The sequence below is a fragment of the Heterocephalus glaber genome, unplaced genomic scaffold (genome assembly GCF_053883595.1).
Source record: "Heterocephalus glaber isolate CG9 unplaced genomic scaffold, H.glaber_assembly_v1.0 deba00001452, whole genome shotgun sequence".
NCBI lineage: Eukaryota > Metazoa > Chordata > Mammalia > Rodentia > Bathyergidae > Heterocephalus > Heterocephalus glaber.
This window is the reverse complement of record NW_028258302.1, coordinates 20,226,487-20,240,855: the sequence shown is the minus strand read 5'-3', so window position 1 is coordinate 20,240,855 and position 14,369 is coordinate 20,226,487. Positions and strand designations below refer to the sequence as shown.

The window sequence follows — 14,369 nt, the reverse complement described above, 5'->3', positions numbered from 1 at the left end:
GATTTTTAAGTCTGACAAAGAGTTTTTTAAGACAACTGTCTTAAGGGCCGGGTATTTAGCTCAGTGGTATGGCACCTGCCTTGCAAACACAAGGTCCTGAGTTTGATACCTGGTACAAAAAAAAAAAAAAAGGGCTCAATAAACAAAATATAAAGCAAGGACAGAAAACTAAATAAAACAGGGAAAAGATACTGTATATGAACAAAATCAAACAAAAATAGAAACTGTGGAAGAGATACTCCAGACCTAAAAAATACAGTAACTGGACTGAAAAAATTCACAACAGGCTCAACAGCTGACTTAAAATAAGCAGAAGAAAACATCAATAACCTAATATGAGGTTACTTGAAATTATTGAGTCTGAAAGGAAAGAAAAATAAAAAACAATGAAAGTGAGCAGAGCATATAGGACTTACGGTACACAATCAGTGAACCAACATTCACATGATAAAACATGACAGAGAAAAGGGTTCAGAAGGTTAAGTTTGTAATATGACTGAATACTTCCCAATTTGGAAAAAAGCTAAGGAAAAGCAAGAAGTTTAACGAGCCACAAGTAGGGAAAAAACAGACACACATTACAATTAAACTGTGAAAAAAATGCAAGAATTTTGAGAGCAGCAAGATAAAAGTGATTGAGCACATAACAGAAATCCTCAGTAAGATCATCATCAGATTTATCAACAGAAACCTTGCAGGTCAGAAGGCAGTATGACACTATATCAAAAATGTTGAAAGAAAAAACACCCTATCAAATAAACTTGTATATAGGCAAAATGTCATTCAAAAATAAGAGAGAAATTAAAACATTCTCAGATTTTTATAAAGCTAAAGGAGTTCATCATCATAAGACTTGCCCAATAAGAAATACCAAAGGGAATCTTTCCAGTTAAAACAAGACTCATAAAAAGCCATATAAAAATATAAAGTTCTGCAGTAAAAGTAAATACATGGGCAAATTTTTTTAAAAAATTGTACTTTTAGCATTGTACTTTTAGCATTCATAAAACTACTTTTTATTCTTTTATAGAATTTAAAAGGTTAAAGGATTAAGTTATATATCTATGCTAATGTTACACAATATATAAAGATGCAATTTGTGAAACAAAGTAGAGATGACTGAGGTACAAGGGAGTAGAGTACTAGAGTTATACTTTATATTGTACTGGTGAGATTTTACATGTCATCCCATATAATCACAAAATATCAATAAAATATACACAAAGAGAAATGAAACAGGAATCAAAATGTGTATCTATAAAAACTCAACAAAACACAAAGGAAGTCAGTAAAGGAGGATGAGAATGAGGCACAATTTCAGGAAGATACTTACACACTTATACTCAGATCAGCATTATTCACAAAAGCCAAAAGGTAGAAGCAACCTAAGTGTCTACTAACAAATTACTGGATAAGCAAAACTGGTATGTATGCAGTAGAATATTATTCAGCCTTAAAAAGGAAAGAAATTCTGACACTTGCTATAACATGAAAGAACCTTGAGGACCTCATGTTATGAAATTAGCCATATAAAAAACTACTATTTAATGTTATTTATATGAGGTACACAGATTTTCCAAATTCTTAGAGAAATAAAATAGTGTCTATCAGAGGTAGGGGAATGGGAAAATAGGGAATTATTTAAGGCATAGGGTTTCAGTCTTTCAAGACGAAAAGAATCATGGAGAGAAAAGCTGGTGATGGTTGCACAACAATGTGAATGTACTTAATCCCACTGAATTACACTTAAAATGATTAAATGATTAAGGTGCTAGGGAGTATAGCTCAGTGGTAGAGTGTTTGCTTAGTCTGTGCAAAGGAATCCCCCCCAAAGAAAGATAGGAAAATAAACAGTTAAGATGGTAAATTTTATGTCTCCTCCCTCCATCCCACCCCAATCTGCACTGGGAAATGAACAGAAAGCATTCACACTGAGAAAATTCCCCAGCCCTTTAAAAAAAAAACTTGGGGGTGGGGGCCTTGTCATCTTCCTGCCTCAACCTGCCAGAGGGCTGGGAGGACAGGCATATACCACAGCAGCTAGCTATGTTATATGTGTTCTACAATTTAAAACGTTCAAAAGTATCTAATGGTAAGAACATTATTCTATCTCAAAAGTCTAATATCAAACAGGTTTGTTTCAACAGAATTTATTGTTTTATTATGTGTCAGATCGATACATATTTGTGTGTATATATACTTTTATATAACTGCAAGTACTGTGTTAAAATTTAAGGAGTACTTGATAAAGTAGAGGTGGCTAAACACTCAACTTGAGGGCCGGGGATTTAGCTCAGTGGTTCCGCCAAACTTCCTAACAAGCACAAGGTCTGGAGTTTGATCCCCGGTACCAAAAAACAACACTCAACTTGATATGGCACTGTACATAACATGAAATTCAAAAATGGGTGAGAGCTATACAAAACCATCTAGAGTACAGAATTTAAAATCAATACTTAGTAGACTGCAGATAATACACTTTTTATATATTTCAGTGAAGGAAAAGAAACAGTGAAGGAAAACAAAACCAAGTTTTATATTATAAATAAGAAACAGAGAATAAGAAAGGCTCAGGCAGAATATGTATTTTCCCATCTCATTAAACAAGAGGTACTATTTAAAAATACAAACAAAATGTCCCTAACATCATCAAGAAGCACAACAAATAATTAAAGAAAACAAGGAAATCATTTTTCCAAGACAGAGGAAAACACTGTCTCTGCATAGCAATCAAATGTTCAGTGAGATATCTGTTGTGGGAACTGCCAATCTGGTAGAAACCAAGGAACCATTTCCTCTCTCTTCAAATTTGATTTGTCCCTTATAGAATATCTGAGTCCACTTGAAAACATTTTATTTATTCTTTGAATCACAACCAAGCACTATACTGAACCTCTGCATTTCAGACTCATATATTTTTATTTCCCCATTAAGTTTATTGGTACATTTTAGGTAGAACATAGTTACATTCATCATTGGGATCTTGTACCATTACATGAGTATATTGGTTCTTATTTTTTTCCCCTTCCCCTCCCCTCTCTTCACCCCCTCCACTCTTCCTTATTTGCAAAGACTTTGTTTCCATTTTTTTCCTTTTCTCATATTTTTTCTTTTCCCTTCTTTCCTTTCCCCTACCCCTCCCACTTGCCCTACTCCTTTAGACCTTTTTTTCTATTAAACAATGTCAATTATACATTTTTAAAATTACAATATCAAGATCTAGGAGACATTACCACAGATTTTACAGAATTTAAAAGGATATAGAAAGCATATTACAAAAATCTTTTTTGAAATAAATTTGACGACTTCTAAGAAGTACCTTGGAATACAAATTAATGAAACTAACTCTGGAGGAAATATAAAATTTGAATAGCACCTATTAAAGAAAGTATATTCCTAGCTTGAAAACCTACCTATATGACAACAACAGGATCATACACATTTTAACTGATAAATTATATCAAACATTTAAAGCAGAAGAAACAAGGAACACTTCTCCCCTCATTTTAGGAAATCAACATTGTGCTAATCCTAAAATTGGATAAAGATAATAGAAGAAAAAAGTATGAACACAGACAGAAATTTGTTTAACGAAACAAACTATTAAAAGTCAGATCTGGCAGGATGCAGAAAGTGGTTTTATTATAGGGATGGCAGTGTTGGTTCAGCATTGGAAGATCCACCCTCAAAAGTCATCATTTTAACAGAGGAAAGGAAAAAGCCATATGATTCTGTCAGTAGTTGGAGAAAAAGTATTGGACTAAATTCTACAGTCATGGTAAAAGCTATCAGGAGACTAGAAGTAGAACAGAGCCTTCTTAACAGATCAAAGACATGTACTCCACACTTCCAACAAAAGTGCCTTATATGAATGGAGAAGATACAATGTTTTCTCCTTAAGGTGGGGAACAAGGGCAGATATGCCTACTCTTCATCTGTCCATTAAACTTTGAAACATAGGCCCAAACCATAATAGTCGGGTAATAAAATAACACACTTAGGATAGGACTGGCAAGGTAGAAGTAAAATCTTTATATGTAGATGAAATGATCATCTACAGAGAAAATACTAAGAAATCTCTAGGAGCCCCTAGAACTTGTGTTTGAATTTAGCATGAATAGAAAACACAAGGTATATATAAAAATTCAGGTCTATGTATACTTGCTATAAATGAAGAATTGGATTGAAATTTAAAAGTTATGTAGGAGTACAAAGGACCCAGAAAAGTAAAAAAAAAACAAACAAAACACAGTGCTGGAAGACATTTAGTACCTAATTTTAAGAAAATAGAACCACACATACATGGTCCACTGAGTTTTGAAAGATTTAACATTAACATTTTATAGAACATAAACTCAATTCAAGAGCAGAGGAAAAGATAAGTGTTTTAGGCAAATGGTACTAGAACACCTGGTATCTGTATATAAAAAATTAACCTCAACCCTTTGTTTCCATTCATAAAAATAACTTGAAAGGATCTATATACCTAAATATGAAAGACTAAAACTTTAAAACTTTAAGAAGAAATTATAAGGGAAATAGTTTATGAATTTAGGGTAGGCAAGAATTTCCTAGGATATAAAATACATGATGTATAAAAGAAAAAAACTGATATGAGAGTCCATCAAAATTTAGAACTTTAGGGCTGGGGATTCAACTCAGTGGTTTCACTGCCTGCTGCGCAAGCACAAGGACCCGAGTTCGATCCCCAGTACCAAAAAAAAAAAATTTTAAATTTTAAATGACATTGTTAAGAAAATGAAAAGTAGTCCTAAAACAGATCATATTTACAATGCATATAACCTATGGCCAGAATATATAAAGAACTCTTACAGCTCATTAACAGAGAACCCAATTAAAAAGTAGACACAAGATGATAAATAGCCAGTACAGCACCAGGAAAGGTGTACAACACTAGAATCAGAAAAATACTAATCAGTACAATAACAAGATTGAATTATACACTCATTAGAGAGATGAAGTTAAAAGTTTTAAAAGAACAAATGTCAGCTTAGGTGTGAACCAGTTAGAACTTTCTAATACCGCTAATGTGAATGTAAAGTGATAAAACCATTTTGGAAAACAATATAGAAATTTCTTGTATTACTGTTAAGAACCAACAGTCCTGTTCTTAAGTTTTTACTTGAGAGGAATGAAAACACATGTTCACAACAGATTTGTACATACAAGTTGAGTATCCCTTATCTGAAATTCTTGAGACCAGAGTTTCAGATTTTGGTTTGAAATCCACTCGATCTACAAAGAGGATAGCTACTCCTGCTCTTTTTTCAGGTTCCTGTCACAAGGAGTATTGTTTTCCACCCTTTAACTTTCAACTATGAGTTTCTTTTTAAATTAAATGTGTTTCTTGTATGAAGCATATTGTTGGATCTTGCTTCTTGACCCATTCTGCCAGTCTATTTCTTTTAATTGGTGAATTGAGATCATTCATGTTGATGGTTATGACTCATACATACTGACTTATCATTGTCATGACTTTTTTCTCTGTTGGATTCACCCCCTTTGCATTTAATTTCTTGTTGGGCCCGACAGATTCATTCTGCTGGGCTTCCTGGGGTTGTGATCCTCATTGTCTTTTCTTAGGATACTGTCTAAAATTTTTTGGAGTGCTGGTTTGGCATTCATAAAGTTCCTAAGGTGCTCTTCGTCATGAAAGTATCTTACTTCTCCATCAATGTGGAAAGATAATTTTGCAGGGTACATCAATCTGGGTTGGAGGCTGTTTTCTTTTAGGGTTTGAAATACATCACTCCAAGCTCTTCTTGCCTTGAGGGTTTCCATTGAGAAGTCTGCTGTGATTCTGATGGGCTTTCCTTTGCATGTGATCTGTTGCTTTTCTCTAACTGCTTATAGAACTTTGTTCTTCTGTTGGGTCTCTGAAATCTTAACAATTATATGCCTATGCGTACATTTTTTTTGATCAAGGCTAGCTGGAGTCCTATATGCCTCACTCATCTGTATGTCAAGTTCTTTTCCCCTGCGTGGGAAATTTTCTGCCATCACTTCTGTGAACAGTTTTTTTATGTCATCCACACTCTCTCCTGTTTCTTCATTGACTCCAATCAGTCTTGTTATTCTTCTCTGCATCATCTAGCAGCTGCTGGATTGATTTCTTGTGGTCCCTTACAATTTTAAAGCAATTTTTCTTTTCCTGGTTACTAACTGGAATCTTATCTTCTGTATCTGAAATTCTGTCTTCACATTAGCTCATTCTGCTTCATAGACTTTCAAAGGAGTTTTTAATCTCCTGGAAATCTGTTTGTATCTGTTTCATGGATTCCATTTGTTTCCTACGTTGGGATTCCATCATGTTCCTGAGCTCCTCTCTAGATTTATTAATCATGTTTTGCACTATGAGCACAATCTCTGCTGTTATCTGAGAAATTATTTCCGATTTCATTTTTTCCAGATCCTCTTTTGTTGCCAGTTCAGGGAGTCCAGGTGGTTGAGTATCAGAGGGTTCCATCTCGTTTCCCTTTGGGGTTGCTGAGGTGATCTGGAAGTCTGGTTTTGAGACTTGTTTACATGTCTTCTCATTTTGATGGGGGTGGGGGGAGTGTGTGGGGGGAATCTGCTACCGCCCGCGTGGCTCACCTCCTCTGTGCCGGCGGGGGTGGTATGGCAGCCCTGAAGCCTCCTCTTGTGCACTGGGAGCAGCTCACCTCCTCTGTGCTGGTGGAGGTGGTACAGTGGCCCGGAAGCCTCCTCTTGTGTGCTGGGAGCGGCTCACCTCCTCTGTGCTGGTGGGGGTGGTATGGCAGCCCAGAAGCCTCCTCTTGTGCACTGGGAGCAGCTCACCTCCTCTGTGCTGGCAGGGATGGTACAGTGGCCCAGAAGCCTCCTCTTGTGCGCTGAGAGTGGCTCACCTCCTCTGTGCTGGCGGGGGTCAGAGAGGCCCTCTTTCTGTTGTACACTTCTACTGTATCTCCTCAAGCTCAGAACAATGTCCTTTGTGACCCCTGCAACTCTGTGGTGTGGATCAGGATAATGGCTCGGCACAGCTGGGGCGTTGAGTGTGCTGGTGCCCCTCAGACTCATATACTTTTAATACTCAGAAATGACCAATCAGCTATTTATCTATTGTGCAAGGTATATGTAAGATCAGATAAAGCTGGGGCAATTGTTGGAATTCCTTCTAAACAGTGTCCAAGTAATGTCCCATTTACATGAAGTGAATGAGAAGATATGCACATTAACATCACATTCTGGTTTAATACAAAATTCTCAGTGTCTGTAACAACTCAAAAATGCTGAAATACAAATCCCATTAAATAGTCTAACAGTGTAGTCCTGTAAAACAAAACAAAACAAAAATCCTCTCGTTTCATGAGCATTTTTCTGAAATAAGGAATGAAATAAATGAACTTTCATGTTCATGAACTTTCATGGGGAATACATCAACCATGAAAATGGTTATATATTGCATCAATCACTGTAAGTAGTACAAGTTGATAAACTATAAGAATGATCCACTACTGCCACTTAATTATTATTGTAAACAAAACAATTATTTATTTTTTCTTAATGGATCCAGTTTTCCTTTCCCTTTCAAACTAATCTGAGACTCATGCTTATATGGTAGATATGCTGAACCATAAAGAACAAGAATACTCAAATGTCAAAAAGAATAAATCATAACGATTCATTGCTTCCCATACAAATGAGAAGATTATGGTTAACTGTATGTGTTCAGTCTTCTAAGTGCTCTCTTCTTCGGAGCCAAGTCTATAAATAGGTACAAAGCATAACAATCATATTTTGACAAACTGAAGACTCAATTACAGTACATGGTGGCACAAACCTTCAGTACAGGGTGAGGAAATGAAAAACCATTACTATTAATGGCTTAATATTAACATAAAGTCCAACTAATACATAAAGCTAATATTTCCACCCCAAAATGTATTTAGTATGACCTCATCCACAGGGGAAAAAAAAGAAGTTTCTGTATAAACATTTTGTACATAAATACCTCAATGATTGGCTGTGATGCACTAAAAATCCCTATCTGTCTAAAATACAAGCTAAAATAAAATGGTACAGAATTATATTTTGAATATTTCAAAGGCTATCTCATTTTCCTACCTTAGAGTTAAATAACAAAACTATCATCCTTACATTAAAAGAAATAAAACAGTACTGGCTGACTATAAAGTTATTTATAAGGGAAGACATTCAATGATGAGACTATATAATTGTTCTTTTTTTTTCCTTTTCCGCATATATGTTTGTTTTTTCTTTTTTAAAAAACTCTTTATTTTTATTAGTACATGCCTGCAGTACATAATGATTACATTCACTGTACATGAGAGCTGGAACATGTATAGAACACATATTAATTCTTTTTACTTCCCCTTCTCCTCTTCTCCCTCCATTTCTTAATCCCCTCTTCCCATCTGATTTTTCTATCTTCTGATACTTAGTAAGAAAAAAAACCCCACCAGTAATATTTAGAATCATCACTGAGCTGGTTAAATAAATATTATGCCTGCTGTGTAATATGACTCCATAGAACTTACTCTGCCAAGAATAAACAGACATCACTCACACTTAATCACATGAGACAGGTTTAGAAAACAGCTGAATCACTTACCAGTATCCATTTACGTCCTGTTCCCAGTACCTCAGTGGAAATTTCTGCCTCACCACAAGACCTGGCTTCCCTCCCCATTCCCACCAATAAGTTACAGTTTCCTGAAAACTTGTCCTAAGTAACACCAGAGTTTATGAGAAAGCTCAATTTAGGCATCACATGATTCTTCCCCCAACCCTGACCAATACAAACTCCTGACCCCTCCCCCCAACACTCCCCTCACAAGCAAACCAGGAGACTGATTAGGCCGGGAAACTTCATTTCAATTATGCCATGTTTACTTTAGAGAATGCACAGTCACTTTAGCTGAGGTTAAGGTAGTATTCACCACATTTGTCTATATAGCTTATACTTTTTGGACATGACCAAAATATACCCTAGGTTTTCATTTATAGTATTCCTCAATGGCACAACGTTCCTTTTAATACAACAAGGTCTCAAAGTAAAACTTCTTTGAAATTTTTCTTTAATGGATGCTAATTAGTAATATCAGTGAAAAACATTAAGCAAAAAAACTGATTTTGCAAATTGGAATGAAACCAAACTTAAACAATCCAAAACTTTCATGAAGTTTTTTTTTGTTCATTAAGTTTATTGGTACATTTTAGGTATACAACACAGTTACATTCATCGTTGGGATCTTGTACCTTTATATGATGTATCTTGGTTCTTATTTTTTTCCCCATTCCCCTGCCCTTCCTTCTCCCCCTCCACCCTTCCCTTTTTTTTTTTTTTGGTACCGGGGATCGAACTTAGGACCTTCCGCTTGCGACGCAGGCGCCAGAACCACTGAGCTAAATTCCCGGCCCTTTCACCCTTCCCTATTTACAAAGACTTTGTTTCCATTTTTTCCTTTTCTTGTATTTTTTTTCCCTTCTTTCCTTTCCCCTACCCTTCCCACTTCCCCTACTCCTTTAGAACTTTTCTTCCTATTTCACATTATCAATTATACCATTTGAGCCTTATTTACGCTTTTAGTTTTTCACACCAGAGACACTATTTGGTATTTACACGTGTCGTATTTATTTCACTTAAAAGTATGGCTTCAATGTGCATCCATTTAGCTATAAATGTCTCTAGTTTCTCATTCTTTATGGCTGAGTAGTACTCCATTTTATAGAAAAACCACATCTTCTTTATCCAGCCTCTAGTTGATGGGCACTTGGGCTGTTTCTAACTTTTAGCTATTACAAACTGTGCTGCTATAAACATAGGTGCGCATATATCCCTGTGGTATGATTCTTTTAATTCTTTGGGAAAGATACCCAGCATAGGGATAGCTGCGTCAAATAGGACCTCTAGTCCTAGTTTTTCGAGGTATCTCCATACTGATTTCCACCACAGTGTTTGCACCAGTCTGCACTCCCACCAACAATGGAGAAGGGTTCCTTTCTCCCCACAGCCCTGCCAACACTTGCTATAGGTTGATTTCTTGACAGCAGACATTCTTCCTGGAGTGAGGTGGAATCTCAGTGTTTTCACCTGCATCTCTTGAATGACCAGTGATGTTGAACATTTTTTCATATGTTTATTTGCTGCTTTTACTTCTTTGTCTGAGAAATGTCTGTTCATTTCAGATGCCCATTTTTGAATTGGGTCTTTGAATTTGGGGGGTCTGATTTTTTTCAGTTCTTTGTATATTCTAGGTAGTAGTCCTTCGTCTTAGGTACAGCTGCTGAAAATTTTTCCCCACATTGTAGGTTGTCTCTTAGCTCTGTTAGTGGTTTCTCTTGCAGTGCAGAAGCTTTTTAATAAGATGAGATCCCAGGGATGGGAATTTAGCTCAGTCATTCTGGTGCCTGCCTTACAAGCACAAGGTCCCAAGTTCAATCCCCGATACCAAAAAAAAAAAAAAAGATGAGATCGCAATTGTTGATTCTTTGTGCTACCTCCCACGCTACTGAGGTTTTGTTCATAAAGTCTTTTCCTATGCCAATGTCTTCAAGAGTTCTGCCTAACTTACCTTCCAGCAAGTTTAATGTTTCTGTCTTAATATTTAGATCTTCATTATCTACTTCGATCTTAGTTTAGTGCATGGTGATAGATATGGGTCTAGTTTTAATCTTTGGCAGGTTGAAATCCAGTTTTTCCAACACTATTTATTGAAGAGGCTATCTTTCCTCCAGTCAGAATGGTTGGCTCCTTTGTCAAAGATGAGGTGGCTGAGTATGTCTGGAGTTGTTTCCAGATCTTCTAATCTATTGTGAAGATTTTTTTTTTTAACATATCAACTGAAAGTCATGGAAATAAGGTCAAAAAAAACATGATGTGTTTGAACTCGAGATGTACCCCTTACCAAACAATTGTAAAATAATGTAGAAAGTATTATAGTGTGAATAATATGTCAAGATGTACAAAGAAAACTTGATTAATTCTTCCTGGAAGAGGATTACTAAGGAGCCTCCCCTAGTGACACAGTTCACAGAGTGATGAATGCTGTTGATGAATGGGTGGGTGAGGATGGGGAAAAAACTTGAATGACTGGTCCCAGACCTCTTCCTGACCTCACTTCAGATGCCATTACTATTCAATCACATTATTCTATTCATTACCTCAAACAAACCAATTTTGTAAAGCCTTTATAATAATCATTTCCTGCTTTGAGTTTTTAAAAAACTGACAGTCATTTGTATATGTTAAATTGTACCTGTCAAAGAAAACCACAAACATAGAAATCTACAGAATAACATGTAGCAAGCAGTCAACTCCAGAGGGTAATCTAGGAAATCAGCAGCACATAACCAGCAATCCTTTTCAAGAATGGAAGGCATCACCTTGGACAAAGACCAAATAACAGAAAACTGCTTTAAAAAATATTCTTCTGGGGCCGGGGATTTAGCTCAGTGGTTCCGCTGCCTGCCTTGTAAGCTCAAGGTCCAGAGTTCAATCCCCCGTACCAAAAAAAAATTCTTTAGATAAAAGGAAATAAATCTTAAAAATAGAAAGATGTTTCTGTATCTACTAAGATAATTATCTTCTGAATATTCATTCTGTTAATGTGACAGGCTGCAGTTGTCAATTTTTAATGTTGAACCATTGTCTCATTCCACAAATCCCACTTAGTGATGCTTTAAATTCTTTTGTTGTTGCAGAAAATGCATTTGACAAAATTTTTTTTTTCATTTGACAAAATTTAATATCCTTTTGTGATTAAAAAAGAAAAACTCAACAAACTAGGAACAGAAGGAAACCACTATGACATACTAAAATCCTACATGAAAAACCCACAGCAAACATCATACTCAGTGAAGACTGAACACCTTCTCTTTAAGATTGAGAATAAGGCTGAGTCACGCGGAAGACGCAGAGTCGGCCCGCTGCAGACAGGCAGGTCTGTGCAAGCCCTGCCGAGGTCCTGAATCACGCGGAAGATGCCGAATCACCCCACTGCGGACAGTCAGCCACCTGATTCCACATTACCAAGGCACAGAGGACACCAGACCACCAGACCAAGGTACTGAGTCCCACTGTTCCCGGCCCAGAGGTAGGGGCTTCTGAGCCGTCGTCCCACTGCTCCTGGTCCAGAGGAAGGGGTTTCCTGGCCACCATCCCTCCGGCTGCCCCCAGCCCAGAGGAAAGGGCTTTTGGGCCACCTTCTGTCCCGCTGCTCCTGGCCCAGAGGAAGGGGTTTCCTGGCCACCATCCCTCCGGCTGCCCCCAGCCCACAGGAAAGGGCTTTTGGGTCACCATCCCTACCACTGCTCCCGGCCCCTGTCCCACCTCACCCAGCTCACAGGAGGTAATCCGTGCAGGCGCTAACAGGCCCCCGCCCCAGTTGAAATGAGAAAACACATAAATAAGTCTCAAAACCAGGCTTCCAGATCACCTACAGCAACCACAAAGGGAAATGAGATGGAACCCTCTGATACTCAACCACCTGGACCCACTGAACTGGCAACAAAAGGGGATCTGGAAAAAATGAAATCAGAAATAATTTCTCAGATAACAGGAGAAATTGTGCCCCTAGTGCAAGACATGATTAATAAATCTAGAGAGGAGCTCAGGAACATGATGGAATCCCAACATAAGAAAAAAATGGAATCCATAAAACAGATGCAAATAGATTTCCAGGACATGAAAAACTCCATTGAAAGTCTACACAGCAGAATGAGCCAGTGTGAGGACAGAATTTCAGATATAGAAGATAAGACTGTAATTAGTGACCAGGAAAAGAAAAATTGCTTCAAAATTATAAGGGAACATGAGAAATCAATCCAGCAGCTGCTAGATGATGCAAAGAAGAATAACATAAGACTGATTGGGCTCAATGAAGAAACAGGAGAGAGTGCAGATGACATAAAAAATCTCTTCACAGAAATAATGGCAGAAAACGTCCCAAGCAGGGGAAAAGAGCCTGACATACAGATAAGTGAGGCATATAGGACTCCAAATAGCCTTGATCAAAAAAAATCTACACATAGGCATATAATTGTTAAGATTCCAGAAACACAACAGAAGAACAAAGTTCTCCAAGCAGAGAAAAGAAACAAATCACATACAAAGGAAATCCCATCAGAATCACAGCAGACTTCTCAACACAAACCATCAAGGCAAGAAGAGCTTGGAGTGACATATTCCAAGCCCGAAAAGAAAACAGCCTCCAACCCAGATTGATGTACCCTGCAAAACTATCTTTCAAAATGGATGGAGAAATAAGATACTTTCATGACAAAGAGCACCTTAGGAACTTCGTGAATACCAAACCAGCACTCCAAAGAATTTTACACAATAGCCTAGGAACAGACGTTGAGGATCACAACCCCAGGAAGCAAAGCAGAATGAACCCATCTGGTATGACAAGAAATTAAATGTAAAGGGGGAGAACCCAACAAAAAGAAAAAGTCATGGCAATGACAAGTCAATACGCTTCAGTTATAACCATCAACATTAATGGTCTCAATTCACCAATCAAAAGAAATAGACTGGCACAGTGGGTCAAGAAGCAAAATCCAAAATATGCTACATACAAGAAACACACTTAATTCAAAAGGAAACTCATAGACTGAAAGTTAAAGGGTGGAAAACAATACTGCATGTGACAGGAACCCGAAAAAAAGCAGGAGTAGCTATCCTCTTGGCAGATCAAGTAGACTTCAAACGAACACTAATTAAGAGAGATGAAGAAGGACACTACATCCTTGTAAAGGGAAGAATCCAAGAGGAAGAGATGACAATCATAAATATCTATGCACCAAACACTAGTGCACCCAACTATATAAAACAAATACTAACGGACATGAAAAGCCATATATGCACTAATACAATTGTAGTGGGGGACCTCAACACCCCACTGTCACAAATAGATAGATCAACTAGACTAAAAATAAGTAATGAAATACTACAACTCAATCGAACTCTTGAACAAATGAACTTAACAGATGTTTACAGAGTCTTCCACCCCACAAAATCAGAATACACATTCTTCTCAGCTGCACATGGGTCATTCTCAAAAACAGACCACATACTCACACATAGAACATGTTTAAGTAAGTGCAAAGGAATTGAAGTTATCCCCTGGATATTATCAGACCATAGTGCGATGAAATTGGAGATCCATAGCAAAAGAAACTCAAAAAATTTCATAAGCATGTGGAAATTGAACAACACACTTCTGAATAACCAATGGGTCACAGAGGAAATTAAAGAAATCAGACAGTTCCTTCAATTAAATGACAATGACAATACAACATTTCGGAATCTGTGGGACACAATGAAAGCAGTCTTACGAGGGAAATTCATAGCAGTGAATAGGCAT

The 14,369-nt window shown here is 37.1% G+C and overlaps 1 protein-coding gene across 26 annotated transcripts in view; it reads right to left on the bottom strand.

Annotated features, from left to right (window-relative positions):
- The window catches only part of Eif4g3 (eukaryotic translation initiation factor 4 gamma 3), a 363,950-nt gene that overhangs the window by 214,110 nt on the left and 135,471 nt on the right, over positions 1–14,369 (bottom strand). For 3 of the 26 annotated variants that reach the window (XM_087215049.1, XM_087215050.1, XM_087215051.1), the window contains exon 1: positions 8,615–8,753. The exons of the other annotated variants lie outside the window; for them this stretch is intronic. In XM_087215049.1, coding sequence (XP_087071175.1) covers positions 8,615–8,692 — 78 coding nt within the window. In that variant the 5' untranslated portion in view covers positions 8,693–8,753. Of the gene's footprint in view, positions 1–8,614; positions 8,754–14,369 lie in introns of those variants that run through there. 26 annotated transcript variants of the gene reach the window in all.